This window comes from Necator americanus, chromosome III, assembly GCF_031761385.1.
Source record: "Necator americanus strain Aroian chromosome III, whole genome shotgun sequence".
NCBI classification, from domain to species: Eukaryota; Metazoa; Nematoda; class Chromadorea; order Rhabditida; family Ancylostomatidae; genus Necator; species Necator americanus.
This window is the reverse complement of record NC_087373.1, coordinates 1,060,956-1,088,805: the sequence shown is the minus strand read 5'-3', so window position 1 is coordinate 1,088,805 and position 27,850 is coordinate 1,060,956. Positions and strand designations below refer to the sequence as shown.

The 27,850-nt window shown below is 41.4% G+C and overlaps 2 protein-coding genes across 3 annotated transcripts; both read right to left on the bottom strand.

The window, feature by feature from the left end:
- Positions 1 to 799: 799 nt before the first annotated feature.
- RB195_008253 (uncharacterized protein) lies at positions 800 to 19,764 on the bottom strand (the record flags this gene model as incomplete). Of its 2 annotated transcripts, XM_064194666.1 has the most annotated exons (11): positions 800 to 901; positions 968 to 1,034; positions 2,686 to 2,773; positions 2,869 to 2,992; positions 4,108 to 4,230; positions 5,097 to 5,193; positions 5,685 to 5,790; positions 5,846 to 5,996; positions 8,285 to 8,396; positions 17,454 to 17,560; positions 19,750 to 19,764. In XM_064194666.1, the coding sequence occupies 11 exons, from the start codon at positions 19,762 to 19,764 to the stop codon at positions 800 to 802; spliced, it is 1,092 nt and encodes a 363-aa protein (XP_064045811.1). The 2 variants fall into 2 exon arrangements, with proteins under 2 accessions (XP_064045811.1, XP_064045812.1); XM_064194667.1 differs by lacking the exons at positions 17,454 to 17,560; positions 19,750 to 19,764 and having other exon boundaries at positions 8,285 to 8,392.
- A 183-nt stretch (positions 19,765 to 19,947) lies between these two features.
- On the bottom strand, positions 19,948 to 26,027 carry RB195_008252 (uncharacterized protein; the record flags this gene model as incomplete). The annotated part of the gene is made up of 3 exons (XM_013437968.2): positions 19,948 to 20,026; positions 23,033 to 23,112; positions 25,947 to 26,027. The coding sequence occupies 3 exons, from the start codon at positions 26,025 to 26,027 to the stop codon at positions 19,948 to 19,950; spliced, it is 240 nt and encodes a 79-aa protein (XP_013293422.2).
- Between the last annotated feature and the right edge of the window lie 1,823 nt (positions 26,028 to 27,850).

Sequence of the window (27,850 nt, the reverse complement as noted above, 5' to 3'; positions counted from 1 at the left end):
GTGAAAAAACGGTGTCTTCCAGTCCTTCAAATTGGTTAGGGAAAAGATGAGCGCAACCACTCTGGATCTCGCAATCTACAACTCCATCTCTAGGTTTTGCCATGGATTCCCTCATCACGTCAGATTCGTGGTATGCTCTCTTTAAAGGTATCGCCCCACGAATCTGGGGTGGTGCGGGTTTCAAGTGGATTGTGCCTATACAAGGTCGTTGATTATGGGGAGGAGAGTAATCAAGTCATTATCTACGAATTGCTCGTAAAAAACCATAGATGCCGCATCGAGCACTGCGGGCTTTTTTTCGAGCACGGCGCACCATTTGTGACGAATCTTCCATTTTTTTAACGGCAATCAGGTAGAAATGAATGCAATCACCCCTTCCCATTATCTACGAGCCCGTATAACCATAACCCACCTGCAGCCAGCACCACCCCAGATTTGTGGAGTAATGCCTTTAAGAAATCACATTCGACAGTGTGTATATGTAGGTGGTGGAGGTGGGAATTTCGATGGCGGCTATACATTAAACATATATATATATATATATATATATATATATATATATATATATATATATATATATATACGGAAAGACAAAGTTCTTCTACAGAATGAAATAATGATATCCTACGACTATTGATCGATGCTGATGACAATTCCTGCAGAAGTCAAGTCAGTCACTTTGGTGTGCACTTAAAGACGTTATATGAAAAGAACCGGGTATTTGATGCGAGGGAAATTAATAAAGAAACAGTCGTAGAAATTACGTATATACAGATATCTGCGAAAGTTGATGATCTTCCTATCGTCCTGTGTAAATACCATAGTCGTAGTTTGGGTTTCCACTATTGAAACTGTCCACATAAGCTTTATGATGTGACAATGGCCGCATAGCAAATCGAATCTAAACTATACGGTTTTGATGAATGATCCTTCAAAGTAGCCGTAAAGTGGTCAACTCTCATATTACCTCAGGTTGGCTTTGCATTCGTGCGATGTATGCGCCCATTTTGGGGTAGTGTAGACCAGGGAAGTATCTGAAACTTAATGTTATTTTTTAATTAGCTTTTATTAGGAAGGTACAATTCTCTTCGTTAGTTTTCCTCGGCTTTTTCAGCTACCTATCCAACTCTCAATTTTCCATCCGCTATAGCCTGCTTAGCGTCTAGTTTCCTGCAACGGTTTCTCCCTTCATGACACCTATCGATGATTTAATAAATGTTCTCTGACTACTTTGCTTATTCACCTTGTCATCCAATGACGCCTCCCAGGAGTTGTACGGCGAGAAGCCTCAGAATTCATTGCCCAAAACGAACAATCAAAGGGATTATATAGTAGAGAAGTGATCCTACAACTTCACTCATATGCTTTAATCTCTTGAGTAATATTATCACCTCATCTTCGCCGAGATGTCTCGTTGAGCACAGCTGCCTAACTACCTCGATTTTCAAGAAGAGCTAGCGCAGAATCACTCCATTCGTCGCTATTTCAAATCCTGGGAAGCATGATATATCGCCCCAACTATATATCGAAGACGAGTGTTCTCAGGTATTCTCATTTGTTGTACTGGTTTCCCTGTTTCTTCAGCCCTTAGTCCAGAATATCTGTCTTCGCCTAGAACCAGGATTTTTTCCAACTTAAACCCAAAAACTCCTAAAAACAAGTTGAACAGGGCGGTCTCCAAAATGTGAAATTCTCTCCTTATGCGAAATTTCATAATAATAATGATGAATCTCCCCATAATAATGAAGAATCGAAGATGATTTCCTGTGTTTACTTCAAAAGGCGATGCAAGATGCTGATGCTTTCCACGTGTCAACCCCTGGAAAACCAAATGGACTTCCGTTTAGAGATCTCTATGGCATACACAAGCCCAAAAATAGACAAAGTGCCGTCCAAGCGGCTTTTTTTCCGTGTAGTTGATCATTGTCATCACCATGCTATACCATACACGATGTACCATACACTGCACAAGTCTCTGATTCCTACATCGTGACAAGACGAGTAGGGGATAGGTAGACTCGCAGCTTTATTTAATGGACGACGAAAATCGAGGACGAACACTTAGTCGAGATGTTAAATGCCGGACAGGTCTTAGCACATCCTTGCTGTATATCACTCTCGTAGCCGCTAATGTTCTTCATTGTACAGGCCACATTAAAAGTCACGTTCACAAGTTCGATCGATTGGTTACGTTACCGTTTACCCTGACTCCCGTTGAAAGTCTCGAGGAGACCCACATCTGCTCACATTTAACAGCCGCAATATATTGGGTGCAGCTAGCTTAGATTCAACGATGACAACATGTTGAAGCTTTGCTCTACATTCCTTGAATATAACAACAAGGTCAGCGTACTCGAGATCGGTGAAGGAGCATCTCGAGGATGCTGAAACGATATCAGACGTGATCTATTATTTTTTATGTGATGTTGTCATTGTGTCATTTATTGCGAAATTGAACAGGAAGTTACTCCAGCTCACTTCAAACGGCGATGTATATCCGGTTGGTGTTCGAAGTGCAGCAGTTGCTGGTTGATTTATGTTATGCTCTAGGGCCTGATCTTACAGCAGACTTTCTTTGTTTCTCTTTCTTTGACTCTTCATTTAATTCTAGACATTCTAAACCTCCAACGAAGTCTGAGTTGAAGTCGAACGCGTAGCATTCATTTACACCTTTAAAACTCTCGCCTGAATTGAGTGTATGGATTCAAAGTTATTAGTTCGAGCCGTTCCAGAAATGGCCATAGCATGTAGTCGGGGAAACCTGGCTGCCGACCTAGAAAAGTTCCTGATTACCTGCATGGTGTTTGTGATGGAACTGATGTTGTAAGTAAAACTCCTAATGGCATCGTTTTATTTTTTCATTTTTACCTCCATAAAAGCTCTCCGTCAACAACGCTTCCGCCCCGCGGAGTGCTGAGTGAAGAGCGCCATCAGTTTTTCGTTGTGCTGCAGGTGTTTTTGAGCTGAATAAGTCGAAGAGGACGTTCATCAGCTGAAAGTATTCGTTTATTAATACAATGTTTGTGTGGAATAATCTTTTTACGTTGCACCAGATTACTGCACAATTTCAGGTACGGCCGTCTCTGTACGAACATAGAGCTAGAGATTGGTTGATGTGACGAGAATGCTCCGGTGCAAACCAAGCCCTTCATTCCTCCGGGTTCGATAAATTGGTACCAAACTTGTCTGGGAGGATAAAAACACTGAGTTGATCATCGACTGGCCCACGCAAGTCGTTGTATAGACCAACAGGCGTTCCAAAACCTCAACGATTACGAATTCCAGTAAAACGCGTTGGCGCATTCCAATTGCATTGATATGCCAGTAATTTTATCCTTCATAATTTTAAAGAGCAAAAAGCAAGAAAAGATAAATCCAACTGCAGCAGAAGACACCCTATAGTCATCGACTCCCAATTAATTGGACAGGTTCTTCAAAAAAAAAAAACCATGTCTTCATGTCTTCTTTGCGCACGACTCTCATTCGGAGCGATGGCGGAAGTATCACCGTTGCCTCATCCTACTGTAGCGTTCTCACGACTGCCCAATTTTTAGGGGTCGGGACTGTGCAGACGGAATTTAGGCTCTATTTCGTACATCTTTTGCATGCTTTTTGTACTTCCTGTGCCTAAACTTGGATCTGCGTTTGAATTTGAATTTGAATCAATTTTCGCGCAAATTCAGGTAATTCGAAATGATGTCGGTGTTGATCAGCCGCACGCGAAGCAACGAGAGCCGGACCACCCTACCATGTACGAGGGCGGCCTTCAGCCGAACACCGTGCTTCCTTATAACCAGTTAATCAATCCTTTGATCGTTGTAAACATATTGTACTTCCAGTGATATCACTCGTATGTAGTATTTGTCGTTGTGTACCCATGTAATCGCATCGTAGCATTGCTGTAATAAGGATAATTCATCTGCCATTATTTTAGTAGTGCAATATAGGCAGGATCCCAAGGACCTTGCTGAGGCGGGAGTTGAGGGATGGTGCGGCAACCTCAAGGTAATCTAATACGGAGTCGGACGGAAGATGGGACAGCGCGATCGCACGTTGAATTCTATGAGAATCTGAAGCTTAAAATGAGATGGAGGTAACAAATCTCACCGAAGAGAGTCGCTCGGTCAAAACCTTCTGCTGCGCCTTCTCGAATGGATCCTTTGGAAGCACTGAAGTAGACGGGAACATCTCATCCAAATACTCAGCCAGTACTTTGGACTCCCAAATTACCTGCAAACTTTGGAGATTCAAAATGCCCGAAACTGGTAAAAACGAAAGTAGCTGAGCGGCAGTGGTTGTTGAAAGCGCACGCAGCGTCGAACGTGCTGTGATGTACGTTTACGACATCCTCGGTGAAGGAGTGTACTGGTCCAGTCCGGACGATTGACCGACATAACGATCAATCGAGTGCGCAAGCCCCTCCTACTTCTTTTTTTGTGCACGTGTGTGCAGTCGTGTAAATGTGCGTGTGATTGTGCGTTGCTAGAATTATAAAGTCACATTAAAATCATCTTTTATGCGCTTTATCTTTTGTTTGATTTGATTCCGGCCCGATTTTCGTTTAGTTGTACATGATTATGAGCACGATATTTTCGTAGTCGTGGTTCTATCGAAACTCGTCATATCCTTATGATTTCACATGTTGGAATTCTGCGACATTTTGTTTTCTCGTGTGGTTCTGCATGAATAAGTATTTTGTTACGAATACGACTCTGATGTAGTAAGTAGTAAAATCCGATCCCTACAAACTAAAATCTTAGAGGACAACTAGCAGCAGAACAAATTATAAAATTAACGAAAAAGGATTTTGCTATGACTACGTAGTCGTAATCATGCGCAATCCTGCGAAACAAAGGAAGAGAACTTTCAAAAACAAAATGGAGCTCCAGGCAGCTTTTCGGCGCCACCGTCATATCGCCCGGACTGGGCCAGCGCGCGCTTCTACCGAATGCGCAGCGCCCTGTACTGTCAAAACACGATCAGCACAAAATGTACGTGACTGGTTTGCAAATAAACTAAAAACAGATGGAGTTAATAGTAAAGAAAATAAAATAGTAAAAAAAAAAGATGTTCAGCAGCAATTATTTCTAACTCACATTTCCATTAATCTCTAGGGCTGGAACGCTGCCAAGAGGTGACTTCGCCAAGTACCAACTAGGCCCCTTGTCAGGATTTACATTGACAATCTCGATCCTGCAACTGGGGATCGATCAATAATTGTCGACAGTTAGGAGACTCGCTGTAGTCGGATCAAAACGATGTGATTTTGGATGCAGTTGTAAAAGCGGTTACCCTCAAGGCGTATTTTGGGCGCAGTGCTTGAATTCAGAAGTTACCCCCGCTAGCAGCATTCATCGCTGCAATTTGAGTATAGCCAGCAGTGGTGCCAGCTCGATGACAACCGCCACCTCCACCGGATCGCTTCGAACGCAGTCACTCACTCGACTGCTTCGAGCTTAAGGTCGTTTTGACCCGACAAAGAACTTCAAAAGCTGTTTATTTAGGTCTATTTGAAAATTGGGTGATTACTGAACGTCCTGATATAATTATGCACTGAAAATGGCTGAATTTTAGAAAAATGTAAAAACTTGTAAACCTTACTTCTTCATAGGGAACCGTAAAGCCGAATTTTTTCAGCTACAAATTTGTTTTAGCTTCCTATTCTTGGTGTTTGCAAGACTCACGGTAGATTCTTCTTTGCTACATAGATAACCATTCGTTGAGCATACGGGCAGAAACGCATTGTATATAGGCGATACGTATTAGGTGCCAAATAGGGTTCGTAGGATCCTGAACAAATTCGCAACGATAAAAAAACCTGCTTCATTTCAGGATTAGCCAGTACCTGGATGTAAGGTGGGTGAATTCAGCCCTTTTACATTGCTGCCAACTTCAGAATAGGAGCTGAATTTGTTGGGCAACGCTGCTGAACTTGGCCATGACGACATCGGTGAGTGCATTTGGACGACTGCTGGTTCAGTCGAATACATCGGCTCCTGGAACGGTTTGAGCATGAACACTCATTTGCACGTTTTCTCGAATGTTTTCACATTTTGCAATATAAGTGGTCTCATTAAGGTGATGGTGCACTTTTGACCGGCCACAAGAAAGCAACGGAACAAGATAGAAATGTAAAATCTTGACCAAATAAAATGAAAGCCTTCCAAGTTTCTGTAGTATGATGCGCAAGCGTGCGCGAACGCAGATGATGACGCAACACCACGACCTTCTCAGCAGCGCATCAGCTCCTGTCCAAGCCAGTCGAGATTTGGACCGTATAGAGGAAAGTCCAGTGTGTTCTGTAGCTTGCTAAGTTCGAATTCGTGAGCAACGTATGCAGTGTCCGAATTTCCAAAAGGTGTCATCTTTCAACACGACGGCACGCCCCAAACATGGATGCTTGCATGCCCATCCGTATTTGTATAGAAACCTCTATACATAGCACATTCATAACGAATTAAGACTAATTGACACCTAGGAATAGCAAAACAAGTGTAGGATGTGAACATGAGTAGCAATTTCTTCATAAAAGGTCTGCTACATTCATTTGTGACATTGCATGCACCGCTGCGACATGGGCCCTCCTCCCTGACTTGGTTGCGTGCAGCCAGTCCAGTTACTGTATTAGAACGTGACATTTGAGGAGATATCACAACGGCATCATTTTTATTTGGAAGAGAGCTGATGGAAACAAAAGGACGAATTACATGTATCAGAACTACACAGTGAGAAAGGACTAAAATAGCAGCTTGTGCAGTAACAGACAAGTAACAGGTAATTGCGATAATGATAGGCGGAAGACTCTTCGGATCTCTTTTCTTTTTGCTCTTTATAAATCTCCAGTATTGTTTTCGTAGAATAGTGCATTAATAGGACTACGAAGTCTTTGCTAGTAGTTTTCTTATTCTTTTCTTTTATTTTTATTCGATGTTTGTTTTGCTTCCAGACTTCTCTGCAGCCATAAATGCATCGCCCCACGAACCTGGGGTGGTACGAATTTCGGGGGGGGGTATTCGTATACGGGATCGTAGATTAAGGAGAGGGGGGTAATTCCGTCCATTTCTTGCTAAATGGCGTTAAAAACGGTCCGGAAGATGCAGCGCCGGGACGCTCGAAGCCGTATCTTCCGGGCCGTTTTTTACGGCAATTATTAAGAAACGGACGGAATCACCCCCACTCCATAATCTACTATCCCGTATACGAATACTCCACCTGAAATCCGCATCACCTCAGATTCGTGGGGTGATGCCTTTAAGGCTTAAGATCAGCATTAGTGGCTCGGTTTACTATCCGTCCGGACAGCTGAACTAGTTTCGCGGTTTACTACGGCTCCTGGTCTTGCTACCGCTTGTCCACATCCTCTCCTTCAAGTATTTGATTGGAGCTCATAGGTGTATGTAAATATCAGCGTGGCGACAAAGATTACATGAATCCAAGCGGAGATGTTTGTGGTGTTTTATCGCTGTTCTAAAGTCGAAGGTTTGAAAATAACTGCTCAAAATTTGACATTTTGTAGTTGATTCCGATTTTCTGCACGAAATGTAAGAGCCGTTCGAGAGATTAGCAGCTGAGCACAAGAGACAAAGTGAAAGAAAACAAGCGTGAAAAAAGTCGGGTTTGAAAAACCACTGCGGTTGAAAAATTTCATTAACGATGCAAATTATTGGGGTTAATAGAACAGTGCTAATCACCAACACGTCTACGATTATTGCGGAGTTGCCTCACGTTCTATCATCCGTAATAAATAGCATCGTTGTGGAGTCGGGAGCACACAAGCTTGTTCCAGACAGCTTTTCACTGAGTAAAGTTGAGTGTGATAATACTCAGTCGCGAAATATATATCCGCTTCTATCTATTCGTGGAGAGGTCTCAAAATAGCCAAATTTCATACCTTTAAGAGCGAGCACGGACTACAGATAGCTTTAACTAGCACTCGCATTATATCTGTAAGGACGAAGAGTAGTTTCTATGATTGTGCGTGCAGATTCTGCTCAAGCTCATATTCCAGTGATATGGATATGTAGCGTGTTCATCGCAGATGTCTGGGAAGCAGTTGATTTTTGTGTGTCCAAGCTAGATGAGGCAGCGACACTTGCGTGGAAGCACTTTAACATCGAAATACAAATAATAATAAATAATCGAAACATCGAAATACAAATAATAATAAATAATCGAAACATCGAAATACAAATAATAACAATGCAGAATAAGTCAGCTGGAGGGAAAGATTAGATGATGAAAGAGAAGCAGAAAGTATAAACATAACAACTTGTCTATGACATACCGTTGTCGCACCACCTTTCAATGCGTTCTCCATCATTATGTTTGCAACATTTGTCAGAAATTGCATGCATAGCGTTGCCGACGTAGAACAGTTCCCTTGCGCAGGCATTTGCCTGCAACATGAGATGGTTTTCTCAGTGGACGTGCTCGATGCAACAGCAGTGGCAAAAAAAAGAAGAAAAAAAACGACACTGAAGCAAAGTGATCTGCATAGATTAACCAAGGGAAAATCGTTAAGGATATTTCTCTAGTGAATCCACTCAATTAATTTGTGAGCAAAACAGATATTTCTTTGTTGCGCTGACGCGCGCCAGTGCCGACCGCCAGAGAGTGGGACCGATAGTCAACCAAATGAGATCAGACGCCAGGAAGCGCTACGCTATTCAAAATCTGCTGATATTATAAGGGGTTGCGGCTGGTAGTGAATATCCGCAATTACATCAGTATCAACCAACAGCGTTAGCAAACCTCTCCGAAGCGTCTGTAGAATGTTCGGACCATGTCGGACCTAGGCGTATGAATGGAAAAGAGAATTGCCCATATAAAACCCTTGTGACTCGTAGTTGTGGTACGTGGTGGTCTGTTGCGTTACCAAGTCTAGCTAATTGGGTAAGTACTAGCCAATGTGTTGCTTTTTGAGTTTGCCTACCGTTTGGATGCTTTCGGTAGGGTGATGAGGCGCTTGAGAGGATAAATCACTAATGGCTTTGAATTTTCCAGGCTCTGACGAAGGCGATAACGCCGAAACGTTAGCCGTTGTTTAATAAAGACGATCAATACCAATCTTGGCTACAGCTCAAGAAAATCAATTAAAAAACAAAAGAGGATAGTTTTCAACGAATAAACCTGATCAAAGTTTGAATTTGTATACATGGAGAATAACAACATTGAAATGCTCGTCAATTTTGGAGCGTAACACTCTGTTATTATGGATTATTTTGTTAATTTCCTATTTCCATAGTTTACCATTAGCTTTGAAAGGTGTTCAGGTACCTCCAGTCAGATCGTTTTAACGCGATTGCACGCCCATCAGAATATCTATAATGTTGCCAAAGTTTTTCATGAACTCAACATGAAATTTTCGTCGTTACGAAATATTATATAGACACATTTCAATTGTCGTTGTTGTTGTTAAAAACGCATGTAGGGTGGAACGTTAAACGTTCTTTTTCCTGGAAGTAAATAACTAAATCAGTCGGGCGTTTTCTCTTTAACTCTTATAGGGTGAAAAAGTAACTAAAAGATGATAAAACACAAAATCCCTCCCCTATCAATCCGCCTGGGATGCGCCAATGCGTTCTACTGCACATCAGGATCGTTGTTTTTTCTGAAGAACGCGCGTTGACCTCTACAATGATTTGTAGTGTTTTTATCCAGGTCTAGGTTTTATATTTTTCAAGGCCGTGTTTTTATGCTTTCAGGTGGAGTATCCGTACACGGGGTCGTAGATTATGGAGACCGGGGTGGTTCCGCTCGTCTCTCCCGGAATCACTGCAAGCAGCCGGCTTGAATGTTGTTTTGTACGATGCCTTCTATTGCAGCACGCCACCCGTGCACGCGTAGCGTCCCTTACTGCCTATCGGAGCAGTCCGAATTGATTTTCGACGAATCGTAGGGCGGAGGCGGCGCAAGGGGTGGAGCGTTGCAATAGATGGCGTCGTACAAAACAGCTTTCTGGAGGCGGCTGTTTGTTTGCAGTGATACAGAAAGAGAGATGAGCGGAACTACCCCCGTCTCCATAATCTACGACACCGTGCACGAATACTCCACCTGAAATCCGCACTACCTCAGATTCGTGGTATGCTGCCCTCAAGCTCCAAGTCCTTTTGATTCGACTATACGCAAGTTTGATAGGAAATCTTAGCACGTTATTTACCAAAATTCTGCTAATATCTATTACTTTGTCTTTGGAATCCACACCCACTTTGGCAAAGTTGCGGTAACATGCGAATGAGAAAACGGGGGGAATGAGAAGAGCTCTGAGCGTAGTTTTTCCATACTAATTTGTACGAGCTTTTTTACACCATTACACCTGGAGACCGTGGATAAGTGACGGGATAAAAAAGGAGAAAACTCTTGTTTAGGGATGAAGATGCCAAGATACTAATTTTCAGTGAATTCAGGTAAACAAATGGAGTACATAGGAGACTTATTAGCGATTTGGTAGACATAAAAATTGTTTCAAAAATAGCAAGTGTAGTGGACACGGGGGAGAGAGAGAAGAAGACACGGCAGACGTATAGTGATGTGAATTTACAATCATGCAGAGCATATATAGCTGAAAAGCCAAAACGACTAATAATAAAGGAGAACAAGCAACCATAAGGCCAAGATCAGTCTGCCTGCCTTCGAAGGACAGATTATAAAAATTGAAAATGGTCATTGGGCCAGTGCATCAGAGCGATTTTCTTCCAGTAAACGTATGGAACATTATTAAATTAAAAAAACTAAAACTAAAAAAATTAACACGTATGGAACACATTATATAAGCGATTGGATGAAGGAAAGCCGAAAAATTACACGGACCGAGGAGTTTGTTCAAAGAAAAGCTCCTCATAACACAGATATTTCGAATGACAAAAGAAAACCACGGAGGGCGAAAGCTCAATACTCAACTCATCTGGTTGAGGTTTCAGCCTCATCATTGATTTCGAAACCAATCAAGGTTACCGTTAGCGCCGGCGCATACACATTTATATACATAAGCAGCTACGTGCGCAAAGTGGGCGGGCCGGACTCATCCGGTTCTCGAACCCGGAAAATGCACATAAAAGCTAAGTGGTCCACTACGAGCTCTCACACACACACACACTTCGCGCGTGTGTCGCCCACACGTGACGACTTTTTAGCGTGCGACAGTGAGCTGCTGCCGGTTAGCGCTTGCCGCACTACTAGCTCACGCGATATTCGAGAGTACAATGGCAAAAAAGTACGTTGTTTTCAAGAGGGAGGAGGGCTGTATTTGTGAGCATCAGCGCTCTCAGTTACGCTCGGGTAGTTTTGACGAAGCGCTGCAGACAAGTGCTAATGGTGTAAATAACAAGCCATTCCTAACAAATAGCTGCCAGTAGTCTTACGGATTGCGGCACAATGATTGTCTTCGGTGTAAATTAGGCCGGCCGCATGTCTCTGTCGTGTGTTAGAATAAAACTGTATGTCGCTTGTGATTCACTTCTCTCTTTTTTCCACTGTTACAATGAATAATTGAGGTGTACAAAAGTTGCATCAATTATTTATTTTTTATTTATTTATTCGCATACACAGATAGTGCACCAAAAAGAAAAAAAAACACATCTGTTTATGTCGGGATAATTTTAAAAAAAGTCGGCAAACTCATTGTAAGTGGTGCCTGATGCAGTCCTTTTCGTGGCGGAAACTCATCAACTCAATAACCAGTGTTTTTGTAATATTTCTGATTTTATAGGATGTAGACGAAGTTTCTACCCAGAACTTTTCTTTTCTATCCTGCTGATTTTTCATCGAAGCAACCAATTGGTAGAATTGGAAGATATCTTTGTCCATTTGTAACTCGAATTTAGGAAAATTGTGAGAGTAGCGAGATCTCCGGAAAGACGCGACTGACTCAGGACACGTACATTAATAAGAATTTCAGAAAACAGGGGAGGGGAAAGTTGGATAACCACTGAATGGTTGGTGAGAAATCCATCAAGGCCTCCCGACCCTTCTATGTGACAAACTGCGAACTGATGGTTACACATTTGAAAAAAAAAAACTACTCTTTAGAGGTTTGAATTTCCAAAACAATACTGTAATTGTTTATTCTCGAGATAGAATTTCTAAATGTGAATTTAATTCAGTAATCTATTCTTCAATTCCTCCTGGTAACTCAAAAAAGAGGTGTGAAAGACCATTGGTTACGCCGAAAACGTTTCACGTGTAGTAGAACAATGGCAATCTGTCCCTGCACTAGTGTTTACAAAAAATTGCGTAGTAATATGAACATTGTCTATAAGACTTGAGCATAAAGCAGGAATATCCAATGGTCATGCTTCCGGAAACTGTCCTTTGCGAGCAGCGCGACTCCCCCTCAATCAAGCCCTGTGGATGGCCCAGAAAAATCCTTGTCGCGTCTACCTTAAATCTCGGGCAATATGAGTAGAGCGGTAAGGGGCTGTTTACGTCAAGAGGGTCTACAGAATGACGAGGGGGACAACAAAAATACAGCAAAAGAAATACAACTTCACGCAACTGTTCCTACGTAAGTGCTCCTATTTACGTGCATTCGACTGGCTCTGCACAACTTAAAGGCATCACTCCACGAATCTGAGGTAGTACGGATTTCAGGTGAAGTATTCGTATACTTCATAGTTGATTATGGGGAGGAGAGTGATTCCGTCCATTTCTTCCTAATTAAAAAACGGCCCGGAAAATACGGCTTCAGGCATACTGGCGCATTTTTTTCTACAACGAGCTCGACTGGAGCGAGCCAGCCTTGTGCGGCGCCGCATCTTCCGTGCCGTTTTTTACGGGAATTAGGAAGAGATGGACGGAATCACCCTCCTCTCCATAATCTACTCTTCCTTATAAGAATACTCCACCTGAAATTTGCACCTCATTCAATTCGAGGGGTGATGACTTTAAAAATGTGGGTGCAAATCCTGTCTTAACTGCAATTGTTCAAATCTACATATCCTCAATTTCGGCTGCAGGTGAGAAAACCTGGAATTTCTTCGACACAAATTGGAATAAGCTACTTACGATACGTCAGAAATAAATCGAAACCTGCAAAAAAGTCCAGTAAACTGGACTGGCTTCGTTTGCCAGTCACTACTGCATACATAGGAGCCGCCGTTAAGGAAAGAACTAGATCTTTCTTGTTCTTTCCGTGGTGAAAACAGTATCTAGCTCTTAAAGAGAAAATAAAATATATAGAAAATACAGCAGGTAGCCGTACAAAAAATGCTACAACAGCTTAGGCTAATGAAGAGACGACCGTCCGTTTCCAGATAACAAAGGGGGGAAAGGCGCGATCCTTCGCTGAATAGAACGGATAGATTTACCACCCTTTGTTCCTACTCTGAGCTTCGAATAAGCAAACTATATCGGCGCAAAGTGGGTGGAGTTTAAGATGCAATTCTCTTTCGGTTCGGAATTCATCGGAGCACAGACAGTGACATTCCAGAAAGATTTTGACCAGTGGAGAGAAAAATGATGCAAAAACTTAGTAGACTCCAGGGATATACTTATAGAATAGGTAAGCCTGTCTAAGCGAGCTTATTCATCTTGTGTAAATAAAATGATTCTGTAGCTGCAGACAACTGCTGCGAAAGGTACTTTTTTAGCAGACAAAGCGTTTTGAGATTATGTTCATTATCTGCTTATTTACGTACTCAGTCGTACTTAGTCACTCACTCCTTCACCCACTAATTCAACTCTCGATCTACTCATTCGCTGATATAGTCGCGTCGAAACGACATGAAGCGGCTGCGCTCGAAGTGGTGCGGTGGGATGTGCGGGTGGAATCGAGAAGGGACCTCGCTGGAGTCACTCATCGCTGCAGTCCGAGTGACACTCTTGTGGTTCCACCTCGATCCTAACCGCTAGCTCCGCCGCGCAGCTTGGAGCGCAGTCGCTTACGTAACTACACCTTGTAACTACAAGTTTCATGTCGTTTTGACCCCCTCCCGCCCACACACACACATCATTTTAGTGCGCATGTATATACTACCTTTATCAACACAACACAACTTACATTTAAAGCTCTTGCCGTTGCTCCATAAAATTTCATCCCATAATATTTTTGTAATCATGTCATCAGAAGCTTGGAAATTAACCCCCTTAAGATTGCACAACCGCAACACGGCTCCGCCAAGTGTTCATGGGAAAATACTGAATTACTCATAGTTCAGAAAAAAAAGTGCTAAAATAAATAGGGTGCAAAAATATGGGTCCTTCCTTGCCCACCCATCGTTCGAAATAGCAGGCTCACTTTCGCTCCACTAACTCGACAGTTTCTTATCTCGACATTTTTTTTCGCAAATTTCCCGGTCATTGAGCTTGCTGCTGGAGGCACATGTCCACATGTTTTTTTTTGTGTGCGCGGACGTCCACGTCAGGGGGTTTGCCTGTGTTAAGCTTACGCAACAATAAATAGCTAATAGTAGCTTACATAATAAACTCAATTAACAAATTAATTTTAATGACAAACCGACAAGAACGCAAAGCATCAAATAAACATCGTCGACCGATTCAGAACATCTTTGATTCGTTGCCGTTTCTTTTACCAGTAAACAATTTTTCTAACAAACTAAGCAGTAGGTGTCGCACTTCCGGCAACTAATTTCGCCAGCTGGGTGACAGTAATATGTATAGACACTGACGCCGACTATGTCAACATTCTTCACGTAGTTTGTTTATATATTGACTAATGCGCATCTGTCGCAACTTGCGCCAGCTAACCGGATCATGCCGGACGGAATGTTTGCTGCTACTGGCTGATAGATGAAAAAGAGCGTGGCCACTAACTGGTTAATCACGAATTTCTCAGATAAGTGGCAATAGTGTCCACTTACATAGGATCCTCTCTGGATCATGCAAAATTCCGGCGATTTGCTCATTCATCGACTTCTTCCGGGAAGCGGCCGGAAGATACAATTTATAGTTTTCGTAAACTCCTTAATATTAAATCATATTATCATTTTATTATGAATTCTAGGAATAAGCCAACACACAGGGATTTTTAAGATAGGTTGGTCTTGGAAAAACAAAAACACATATTCACATACATATATGAACATTGTAGCACTAATAGCTGCTGAAACTACGATAGCACTATGGCAGGGAATGGAAATTCAAAAAAAAAGTGGAAAAAGGACCCTGGAGTGTTAGCGAACGAGGCGAAGAAAGAATCCAACGAAAATGACGGCAATTGTGCAAATAACACGATGAAATAAACACAAAAGATGATCGGATTCTCAATATTAAAGAAAATATTCGTCAGTGAATGAAGTTCTTAATTCTCATTAAAATGATGCGGTGGTGGAATGTAGTGCTTAGGATCGAGGTGGGACCCTCACTAGCACCACTCACTACTGCAGTTCGCGATGGTCCCAGTCCGACAACCCTGCGACGCTCCGCGCGTAGCCACCTACGTAACTGCACTGACCTTCATGTCGTTTTGACCCGACTACAGCAATCAGACTCGCATACACGTCTGCACTGCCGATATTTAATATCTTGATGTAGCTGCACTAGCAGGATTTTTGACTTCCGGAATAATTTCCGATACTGCCGTCCAATGCAGTTTTTGCGGTAGCGACCAAGGTGAAAGTGCAAAGAAGTGTCTGGCCTATCGATCCGCCTGAAATGCGCCAACCCCTTGGACTTCGATTCGAAACTGTTTGAGGTTTATGAGCACGTGTTTGGTTTCTGCAATAACCTGATGGGACTGGCGACTACGTACCAAGTCAACGTTTTTATCCTTCTCGAAGAAGTCTATTACCTCAACTTAATTTATCAACTACAGAGAGATGAAAGTCATGGTTAGCCTAACCGGAGCCTAGCCTAGCCGGATTCGACCGTGTAGTAGCCGCCGAACCTCTTACCAACTCCGCCACGGTCGGCCGTCTATAAGTAATGTAATAATTTGTAGAAAATCAGTGTAGTTGGATCATTATATATAAGTTACAAGTTATACAGTTATGTTTGCAAAAGCTTAAATTCACTTCACTGGAGGTCCTGTAAAAGGCTACGCGATACGGCTCACCGCGCAGCGACCAACACAAGATTTCAATACTGGTTTGGTTATCCGAGATTGAGATTGTGCCTGATTTTTGAGCGTATGTGGGAATTCGTGGTAGCAGACGGACAAACTAGCGCTACGTCGTGCTATGGTGGCTGTACTCAGGGTAACCGTTGTCGCCTCCCATGTTGTTACCTTTTTGTTTTTCTAACCCTAAGTGCTGAGAAAGCAATGAACCCCACGAAACATCCATCAATCAAGTGACGGAAGAAGTCCACTATTTATCCGTCGATGTTCGATGAGTTCGTAAGTTTCTCACCTTCAAACTAATAGATAGGAGATAGAACTTTATCGTATTCCATGTTTTTAGTCCTACTAACTGAAGCTGTTCATTGACACTTTGCAACTTAAAGGCATCACTCCACGAATCTGAGGTGGTGCGGATTTCAGGTGGAGTATTCGTATACGGGATAGTAGATTATGGAGGGGGGGCGATCCCGTCCATTTCTCCCTAATTGCCGCAGAAAAGGGCCCGAAAGATACGGCTTCGGGCGTTCTGGCGCACTATTTTCTACAAGGAGTTCGACTGGAGCGCGCCAGCCTTGTGCAGCGACGCATCTTCCGGGCCATTTTTTACGGGAATTAGGAAGAAATGGACGGAATCATCCTCTTCTCCATAATCTACTATCCCTTATAAGAATACTCCACCTGGGATCTGCATCACCTCAGATTCGTGGGTTGATGCCTTTAAGCCATCCATTGGAAAGTTTTGGATTGTCGAGGGCTACATCGCTTACACACCGCTTAGTCAGCTTTATATGAGCATAATCACCTCGGAGGAGAATACTAGCGTTCTCAATTTGTACGGACGCATGAGACACAAGAATTGGTTTTCCCATGGCAGCACAAACAAGTACAAATATCGCGAGCGAAAGTCTACACACAATCCGCCACACTATGGCAGGACGAGTTGAGCGCTCCGATTAGATGAATAAATAAATTAATGCTGATCTACGATGCCAAGATTCAAAGAAGGTCGAACTTGGAACTTACTTAACTTAATAAATTAATAGTTAATCAGTAAATTTAGAGTAAATGCTGTGGTAATAAGAATGAAAGAATGAATTGAAGAGGAACTGACTGAAAAGGAACGAGCGGACTGAACGGAATGAGCAAACGAATGATAACTGAATGAGGGTAGAGAAGACTAGCGAGTATGGGGATCAACAATTACTGAATGAACGGAAAAAAAGGCATAATCGATTAAACGAACAGATGAATGAACGTGAAGGGAACAGTGAGTGGAAGGACGAGCTAGTGAATGAATGAATGAATGAATAACAAATAGCTAAATAAGTAGAACGAGCAGATGAACAAGCGAAAGGATGACTAAGAACATGGATACAACAAGAAAGGGATGAACTAAAAAATGAATAGATGTATGACAATTTCTGAGAAATGATCGCACTGATCGAATCCATCCACGCTCATGTTCGATCGCGGGAGTTGTGGTCGTTCTTCAAGTGGCTCGCGGGTGTAGATCAGTTGATCACGACGGTACACAAGGAGCGCTATCTACGACACGAAGATAACAGGATCCTTGTTCTAGTATACGATAACCAATCTCACATTCAAAACTGGTGATACAATTGCGGCACCTATGTTTGATCCGCATACGTCACCTCCGATTATTATAGGCATCACCCCACGAGTCTGAGGTGGTACGGATCTCAGGTGAAAAATTCGTATACGGGATAGTAGATTATTGAGAGGGGGTGATTCCGTCCATTTCTTCCTAATTGCCGTAAAAAACGGCCCGGAAGATACGGCGCCGCACAGGGCTGGCGAGCTCCAATCGGACTCCTTTTAGAAAATGGGGCGATGGAACGCTCGAAGCCGCATCTTCCGGCCCGTTTCTTACGGCAATTAGGAAGAAATGGACGGAATCACCCCTTTCTTTATAATCTACTACCCCGTATACGAATACTCCACCTGAAATCAGTACCACCTCAGATTCGTGGAGTGATACCTTCAATTCAAGCGTACACATTAATCTAATAGTGGGCAGGTTCTGACTATTCAACCATAGACCTACATGAACCTGCAAGAAATTGGCCACCGCGTCGATTTCCGTTTCAACCTTCCTGTTACCGCATTTAACAATCAACAGTCTACTAGAACCTAGTAGAAAAATTCAGAAACGATTAGATCTTGGAGGAGGATGCAGTATTGGAAAAAAAAACATTGAACATCAGGAATTCATGTCTATTGGACCTGACTGATGATCTCACACAGATAATCTATCAGCTGATACATTCTAGCTTTGTACACTACTGGTTCAGTAAAGTTAGAGTAACAATACAGTAACTAAATCCTTCGATATTTTGGAGCAAAACAACGTGTACACTAGTTCCACCGTCAAGCCTCTAAAAGAATTTTTACACGTAATTTACTGCAATGACTTAACTGGGAGTTGGGAGAGCCATAAGGTAGAGGCCATGAGGTAGGCCATGAGGGGAGGGCGAGATAAGCGACTTGTGAAAAAACACAGTAAGCGTTTGATACTACCGAAGCATTTCATTCGAAAAAATGCGCCCAAAAAACTTCTGCCAGGTAAACCGTCGTCGTGGTATCTCCTGAAATAAGTTGGGAAAAATGCAACATTCGAAAAACAACGAAAGACTAGAACAGTAATCCAGGAGGAAGAAAGAAGAAGGTGGCTTTATGCAACCATCTGCCAAAATCTACATCCACTGGTACATTTCACCTCACCTTCTACTTTATAAGTATCCTTGGTTGAGTTTATAGAAACACCGTAAATAGAAAGCGCAATTGAAATAGGTATCACAGCAAGGACGTGAAACAAGAATCCAGAAAACAGATGGATCAGGAGCAGCGGACTGTTCATGATTAAATTATCGCACGGAACATTTCCGTAAGTTCATTGAAGTGAAACTACGCTGTCGAATTTCAAGTTCCCGGAAAAGCTGAGCTTAACAGCGTGTAGTGCATTTTTTTTTAATATGGGGCGAACCATTCGTATCCTATAGAAGAAAAATCTTTCAAATCGAAGCACTGAAAAGATAATTTTGAAATACGTTTCAGAACCATCCTTACACTGACTCAGTATTAAATTTTACCCATATACTCTCTCTATGTGTCACGTCTACATTAAAAAAGCCATTTACTTTACATCTGTAACTGTTTATTTTCTATAAAGTTAAAGGATAAAGGGTCTGCAGTCAATGCCCCACGTTCCTCAATTAGAATCGTTTGGGTTTACGAACGTGTATCTGCCTATACAAGACTTCGGTGGCAGCAGTCAAGTCATGTTTTACCCCAGAAAAGTGTGGTACCAATTTATCGACCCCGGAGGGATGAAGGGCTTGGTGAGCACTAGGGCGGATTCGAACCTCCGATCGATCGTGCAGGAAGCGGGACCTCTAACCGTTACACCACACCCGCCCCTTATTATTATTATTTTCTATATGAACTAACAAATTACTTGTTCTACTCAAATGCTATCCTTAGATCCATAACGTTTTCAGAATGTACCGGGGCGAGGACGGAGTTTGCGTGTGTCAGAGGACGGCGATCTCAGCCGCAAAATTTTTGTTCCATTCGTCAGCAAACAAGAAGCAACAAATTCAACGCAAAACGTTCAAACCCAGGTTACCGGGTAATTTCTTTCAACTCATTGAAATGAATGCGAAGGTTCGCACAAAAACTTGAATTTTTCTTGAATTACAACAAGTACTTTATACGACGCTTACTTCCATATCGAACAATACATCAGATGGAACTCTTCGATATAACGATACCCAATATTTGCACAAGGATCTATATACGGAACTAAAATTTAACATTAACCACTGAACATAGCAGAGAAGAGTTATTCGCAGATGAATTCGGTCTATCAGTCGGTATGCTGCTGGTATCGATTTGATTGATATCTGTGTGATCTACTTGCCGGCCCAAGCGTAGAATTGCTTTCGTTTATCGATCACTGGCACGCTGCGTTTCCCAGCCCATGCATAGAATCTGAAATGAAGTTTCTCTGTTGTTTCTACACACTTTCCTTAGCACTTCCTCTGTCTCTGTATAAGTTTCCGTACACTCTTCTTCCTTTCTGTGTTCCTGTGTGTATTCGCTTGCCTTCTCAATTTTTTCTTACATAAGTCATAAAAGTTCCGCGAGTACCCAACGGAATGTATCTCAGGGACAAAATTTGGAGATTTGGATATTAAAATGAAAGGAGATCCCATGTTATGATGTTCTGTCAGAGAGATCTCAGGTGAGTGTATGAAATTCTGCGAATTATAGTATGATATTTAATTCAAGGCTAGACTAAATATTGAAGAAATAATTGGAAAAGATGAAACATCGAGTGTCAAAGACGTCTTGCCACCTTTCGCTGCGCCTCCTACTTAAATCAAAACCACTCAGACGGATTGCAGAGTTAGATGCAACTTTTAGCTGCGGCTTGCAACACGGTTTAAAATCCACTTGCATCAAAAACGAACAAACGTTCTAGCAACTTACGTAATTTGTCATTTTTCCGACGAAACCAGGCTCAGGATAACGTAGCACTACAGACCACCTATTGCTTAATTTCGATTTTTTTCTCTGGAGGCAGCAAAAGCGATTAAATGACAAATACGAGTTATGATGATAATATGAATAATGATTTTTTTTGAGAGCGCTAAAGTAATTCTGATGGAAGGTTTTTACACAATCCCTACCTACCTTCTCGAAGGTGGAGAGATCCGTAGCAGGAGAATTTTTTCGCGTTTTGCCTTTAATCCTTTCTTTCTTCTATCCTTAGACAATTTCTTTGAATTGAACTATGTCGTCTATTTTAACCATATTTTCTTTCCTTTTTAAGTCTCTGAATGTCTCCATAATGGGTAGACCTCTCGAATAGTTCTCAGTCCAATTTTCATTTACTACCTTTTTTTTCTGGCAAATGTAGCACAGTCGGTAAGAGTTTTGGCAGTGACTGCACGATCAATCGATGGTCCAAAACCCGCGTTCTTATAGGAACTGATCTGTACCGCCCACTTCATCCTTCATTCTTTACGACCTATTTTTGATGGTTAAGCATGTTTCTCAAGTAGATTATGGAAGAGCACGGAGGAACCTTATAATTCGAAAACGACATATAGTAGATTTTTTTTTTGGTTTTTTTTTTGGGGGGTTTTGGGGTGGGGTGTTTTTTTGTTTTGGGGGGTTTTTAAAATTTAGTATTGGGTTGTGTTGGGAAGGGTTTTTTTTTTTTTTTGTGTGCCTGCGGGGGTTGTTGGGGGGGGGGGGGGGGGGGGTTTTTTTTTTTTTTTTGGGGGGGAATTTTTTTTTTTTTTTTTTTTTTTTTAAAAAAAAAAGAGAAAAGGGGGGCTCTCCTTTTTTTATAATTTTACCCCGTTTAAGAAAAACCCACCTGAAACCCGCACCACCCCGGATTCGTGGGGTGATGCCTTTAATTTGTAATCGAGTGTGAATAACTGAGACAAAGCAACTGACTCTTTGCGCATTTTGATCTACGGTGTCATTTGCGGGTGGTAGTTAGTTCGTCAGTATTTGCGGAGCTATTCTATCACTTGGTGCATTGCGGCAATTCGGCTAGTTAGGTAACGAAAAAGATTTCGGCCCTTTTGTTTGTTAGGATATGATCTTGTTTTTGTTTTTGTTAGGATATGATCTTTTGAAGATGATAACTTGTTCTGAATTCTTTCGTTCATTTGAGAAGATATGTTACAAATACAATGACTTTGCAGGCTCTGACGCCAAAGGTTGGCTGCAATAAAGAGTGTAGACACTCTTGGCTCTTGCTTCACATTTATTACCGACAAGTTACGTCAATAAAAAGGAAATTCAATGACGTTATCTGTTGTCGTTTCTCATAACTTTCGATCTCGCTTCAATTAAGTCAATACGTAGGATTGATTCTTTTCCTTTCTGACATCCAGGATGTACATACATATATTGTATAGCAGGATCAAAACGACATGAAGTTCTGCGCATTTGTGAAGGAGGGTGCGCTCGCGTATTGGAACCCTTACTGGCACCACATTTTCATTGCAGTTCGCGATGGTCCCACCTCGATTCCAACCGCTGTCGTCACTGCTTCGTGCGCACCCGCTTCCGCAACTACACCGTGCTTCATGTCCTTTTGACTCGACTATGTATGTTTTTTTTTTGGATGGAGAGCTCTCCTGTAGTAAAAAAAAAGCTGTCCCAAATGCAAAGATTTCTTTGTTCCTTCGAAAAAATAAGCCGCTAGAAAAGGACATGCACTAGATAGGTTTCCAAACAATGTTTCTTGCTACATATTAGAAGCATACTGTAAGACTCATGTGTATGTGACTTAAAGTTTCAGCTTGTTTGTGGTTGACATTAAAGCTGCGGTGGTTAAGTAACGACTGTCATGTAATTTTCGCGCGAAATTCGAATCTCCATAGGCTGTTGAATGCCTTAAATATTTTGAACAACCACAGTAATTTTATGTTGGAACATCCAAACTTCAAAGGGAACATTTTTGAACTTTTCCCAAAATGAAGAATAAAGACATTCAATCTCCGGTTCTTTTTTGAATAAAACGATCTTATCAAAAAAAAAACAAGGTTAACAACTCTTTCCGCTTCTGTATAGCAAAGCCTTCGTTCACAAAATCAGCTCTTGCCTGAGAATTGTTAGATTTTCCTCTTCGTTTTCCGAATCTTGTTCACCTTTGAGAACAGCTGCTCCTTTTTACGATCTAATTTTGCGTGAAACAGCAACACAACTTACATTTTCTGAGTCTTCTGAGTTGGAATTAAACAAACAAAAGGAATTGATAAACACCAATAACTTTTTTTTTAAATCTTTCTAAGCACTTACAGAAGGTTGTAAATAACCTAGTTGTATGTGGGATTCTTCTCAATTTTATTCTGCGTTTTTGATGGACTAACCAATTACATTTTGTCATCGTCTACCCAACATTGCTCCCTTTCTGGAGCAAAGAAGTCTCGTATTCTTCTAGCACAGCTCGCATACCTTCTGTTCACTTACTGTTTTCTCTTTGTGACAAATCCTTTCATATCGTAGGGGATGTAGTCACCGGTTATCCCATCATCAGTGAAGTATCGGTTCTGAAATCAGAAAATGATCGATCAGAGTTGCAATGCAGTGTACAGCGACAGTCTAGTGAGATGAAAGTTTTTTTTTCTACAAACAGAAGTTCTTATTTTCCTTAGGCATAAAGCATGTCTGCATTTACATTTGTGATCTGAAGGCCATAGACATTTTTCTCTTTCTTTTCTACTCATACTCTCCATAAATTTTTTTTTGTATTTCTGCTGCAGAACTAACCAACTGTCAGAGAAAAAAAACTTGTGAATATCACTTTCAAGCAAGAAGACCATTATTGGGTTCATAGTCCAAAGACGTTATTTCGCTGGAAAGCATACAAATTTCCTATATTCATTGAAGATTATTAAAGATCTACCAGAAGATTGTTCCTGAAATTTCCAATCAAAACATCAAAAAGCCTTTATCTATCAAGAAAGCTTGTGTTCAGTGTGATAAGTTCACGATGAAAAGCTGTCTTTGTGAACTTATCACACTTATTCATTGTGATTTATTGCTTTCATTGTTTATGTTGCGTTTACGGACCAATGCTTTACTCTACCATTTCCAATTATCGAAATTGCATAGCGCATTATTCATAAGTGTTGGACCAAACCTACCACTACCGGCCCTACGAACACTTTTCTTCCGCCCACCAAATACACATTCATTATTTCATACTATTGTACATTACACGCTTGCGAGCGACATCGAGCGGGATTAAGCGTTACGCTTGCGAGCATAACACTTAAGGAAACTTTTATTTTATTATCATTGTCGCGCGCAGTGCAATTCACTAAAACGATGGACAACATCACGTTGTGTAGGAACTGATGGAGGGAGGCGAACTCAATTTAATCCTTCGAACGTATAAAGTAGAGTAGAAGTTCTGTAGAACATACCATGTGCCAATCATATTGATGGATAGGACATTTTAAGAATACCGTAACACTAGTGTTTGTAGGTCCACACAATTTCTTATTACGAGTCTAGTACAAGCGACAAATAAGTCGGAAAAAAGGAATAGACTAATTCTTTAAGTTCTCCTCAAAAGATATCTACATTACATTTTCGAATATAGGAGAAACAACAAACAAATGAATGACACATGGTACGTTCTACAGAACTTTTACTCTACCTTATACGTTCGAAGGATTAAAATGAATACGCCTCTCTTACAAATCCTTTCAGATCAGGTTGATAAAGGGGAAACTGTCGATGTAGTCGTTGTATTCAACAAAAAGCAACTTTGGATGTTGATAACAATTGTTAGGAAATGATTAGGAAGACTTTAAATCTGTATGTCACGAGTCAAAGAAGGTTGAATCTACAATTTGCTGTGAGGAAGATACAATAATTGGGTGTAAAGTAGAAGAGAATTGCTACTCGAGGAGGATTAATGCGAAGTGGTGGAGTAAAAGAGGGACGTGACGTGCTACGCAAAAATAACCAAAATTACAGAGTAGAGGAACCTTCAGTAATATCCACGTTGGGCGAGAGAACGTCCTTCGTTTACTTAAGTACGCGATTTCTCGTGGAGCAGACCTTTAGGCAGAGATGGGACTTAGTTCCTCAAGTATGAAGTAGAAGCACAACCTTCAAAATCCAAGAAACTTATAGGTAGTCCCCACATTGATAGTGTTATACGTATCCGCTATTTAAGTCACTCTTTTTTCTAGATGTGAAAGCAAGTTGCACGTTTTCACTGTAATATGTAATTATGAGCTACGTCCCAGTCCCTTTCTCCACTTCTGGAGGGATTCCAGCTTTGAAACCAGTCCTATCTTTAAAAGAATTACAACTTAAATCCTTCACTTTACTTCCTACTACGAAATCATTGTTATGGGCAACAACTTCACGGGCTTCATTCGCAAAGGGCTTCGTTCGTAGGGAGCAGTAATATTCGTTCCAGTATTTCTTACTACAGTTGTGCAAAGCCAGCTGTTGAAAGAAATCTAATGAAAGAAGTCTAATATTACGCCAAAGGAAAATGGGCGGGTATTACGCAGTGGAAGGACTGCGATTCTAAACATTACCCCAAAAGGGTATTCTAAATATTGCGATAAACGTACTACCCCGCAGTAGTCTGGTAACCAAGCTATTCTTTCGAGTTCAATCAAATGGGAAGCTAAAAACACTGATTTGAAATATAAACTGCTCCCGCGAGTCACTGTGTGTGATATAAACCTCAAACGATTCCGATTTGATCGTGAATGCGATGATAGCAAAGCACTGGACAACACGAAGCGCTCTATCCTTTATCCTTTAGCGATAAAAAGACGAGCGAAAGGGATTTTACTGCCTAAGCATCTTTATCAAGGACAATTTCTTGACATACCGCTGCATCTTTTAATCAATCCCTCAAGTGAAAGTCAGACAGTTTCAATGAATAAAATCTTCCGAAAAGACGAGAAAAGCAGCAAAACGGAGACGCTAACGAGCCCATTGAAATGTCACAACAATGACTGTTATTGGATTTTGATTGTTGTTCAATACGAAAGAAAAACATTTATCCGTCATGCATGTATTTGAGGAAAAGCATCCTGTGGAACAGTGATCCCAAGTATTTTGCTCGGTTAACTAAATTTTCCTAAAATTTTGGAGTCGTAAGCAACGGCTTATTAGCTATGAACCTCGCTTATTATACTAAAAAGTATTCAGCTACTGTATGTGTAGAAAGTACAGCGCAAGCGTGGAGAAAGTAAGAAAAACTAGCTTAGTTGAGTTATCTTCTATGCTTAGCCAACTAAGCTAGTTTCTCCTTCCTACATCCTTCTATAAATATAGAATTTGTTGTTGTCAAATTCCAAATGTATAGAAAAGTGGATTGAGTTGCTTAAACACCTTAATACCGTACCTCCACGGAATGTTGCTGCTCTCCTTGGCAATTCGCCAAAACCGAAAATATAGTTGCGATGACCAACAATAAGCGTTGCATAGCAGTCAGAGAGACTGAGTTCGACTGACTTCTACCACAGCGGTTTCTCTTCCACGCCTCCCTACAGCACACGAGTATTGGCTCGCAACGCCCCTTGGTTCCGCCCAATTTTTGACACTACTCCTAGATAACCCCGTTAGTGTTTAATAAGATCCAATAAATATACAGTATACACGACAAATAGAAAAATTTCCGCATTTTTAAACGTGAAGTAGGATGATGCAGTTATTTGTTCGAGAACACAATCAAACATCAGGGTTCAGACATTTTTTACTCTGGTTGACGCGACTACCATTTGAGGATACAAGGAAACAAACCCAAGTGTCACTATAAAAGTGTGGCTGATGACGGAAATGATGAGGTGGAACAAAGTACTTAGTTCTTTTCGAATTGTGGAAGTTTGTGGGGAAAAAAAACCCCGGTGTGTGCAGATGAGATGAGATGTGCAGGAACCACTCAGAGAAATGCCGTACAACTTCTTTTTCTTCATTTTAATGAATTTTTACATGTAAGTTCTTATTACATGAAGCATTAACTGCATAGAGTATGGTTTACTTAATACACATAGTCGGGTCAGAATGATTTCGAGCTCGGTGCGATTGTTTAAGGGGTTGCGCTCAAAAGCGAAGCTTGGAGGAGCGGGTGTAACCGTGGTGGATTCCTGGCTTGTTCAACTCACCACTGCAGTCCGACTGATGCTAGTGATAGTCTCAGCACGATTCCAACTGCTCGTTCCACGGCGCCGCTTCGAGTGCATCTTAAGCAATTGCACCGAATGTTAAGTCGTTTTGACCCGACCATAAGTCAGATTAAGTAAGTACTGTACATACTCAGTGAACTTTTCGAGCCATAATGAAAGACGAAACTGGTTATTTTCTGTGGGCATCATATAAAAAGGATTTTTATATGATGCCCACAGAAACATCCTAGGATTATCTTTCCATATATGCAGAATATGAAAAGAATCTTGCTATGGCTATTAACAAAGAACGTAGGCTCCGAATCAGAGCAAAATGTTAGGAGTCTGTAGTTTTTCATAGTGACCATCCAACGATGCCGATCCAGAAGGAGCACCAGTGAGTGGCGAAAGTGAACTGAATAAGACAGTGTGGTTCAGAATATGACCGACGTTCAGGATCATGGATTCAAACGGGAGGAATGGGAGCCATGTCCGAAAATGGGTTCCAGGAAGTAGGAATTCCTGGATCCCAGTTCCGGACATCTTGAAGCTCTTTTGAACTTCACAGTCAAGCTATGTTACATCAAGTTTAAAATAAATAGCTCCCATTGAGTATGTACAAAAAGTTACAGCGAATGGTTGTTATTACGGTAACAATAACATGAAAAAACTAGCGTTTTGGGGATTTCAAATCCTCAGCTTTTCCAGTTTAGAAGAAACTATGCGTCTTCTCAGAGTGAACACATTGGCACTTATCAGGTTCAGATTAAGTGCCATAGTGTGACTTCTCGAAGGCACCACTTTCTTTCTTCTGCATATTGAAGTGCATAACTGGACTGGACAAGCAGTTTCCAGCGTAGTGCGCTCCATTGCACACCACGGCGTGGTAAATATGCAAATAGTACTTTACTTTCCTAGAAATACTTGTATAATACTAAGAGTCCTGGTCCACCGTCATAATCCAGTTTATTACCCCACTAATCGCTGAATGATGTCGCGGAAATAACTTCTTCCTACTTATCAGTCCTAACTTTGCAATCCTCGAATGGTTGAGGAAATTTGACGAATGTGATGAAAGGTAATGATTTCAATAACAATTAAATTCATGATATCAACAACATCAGATTCAGTTCCCAACATTCTC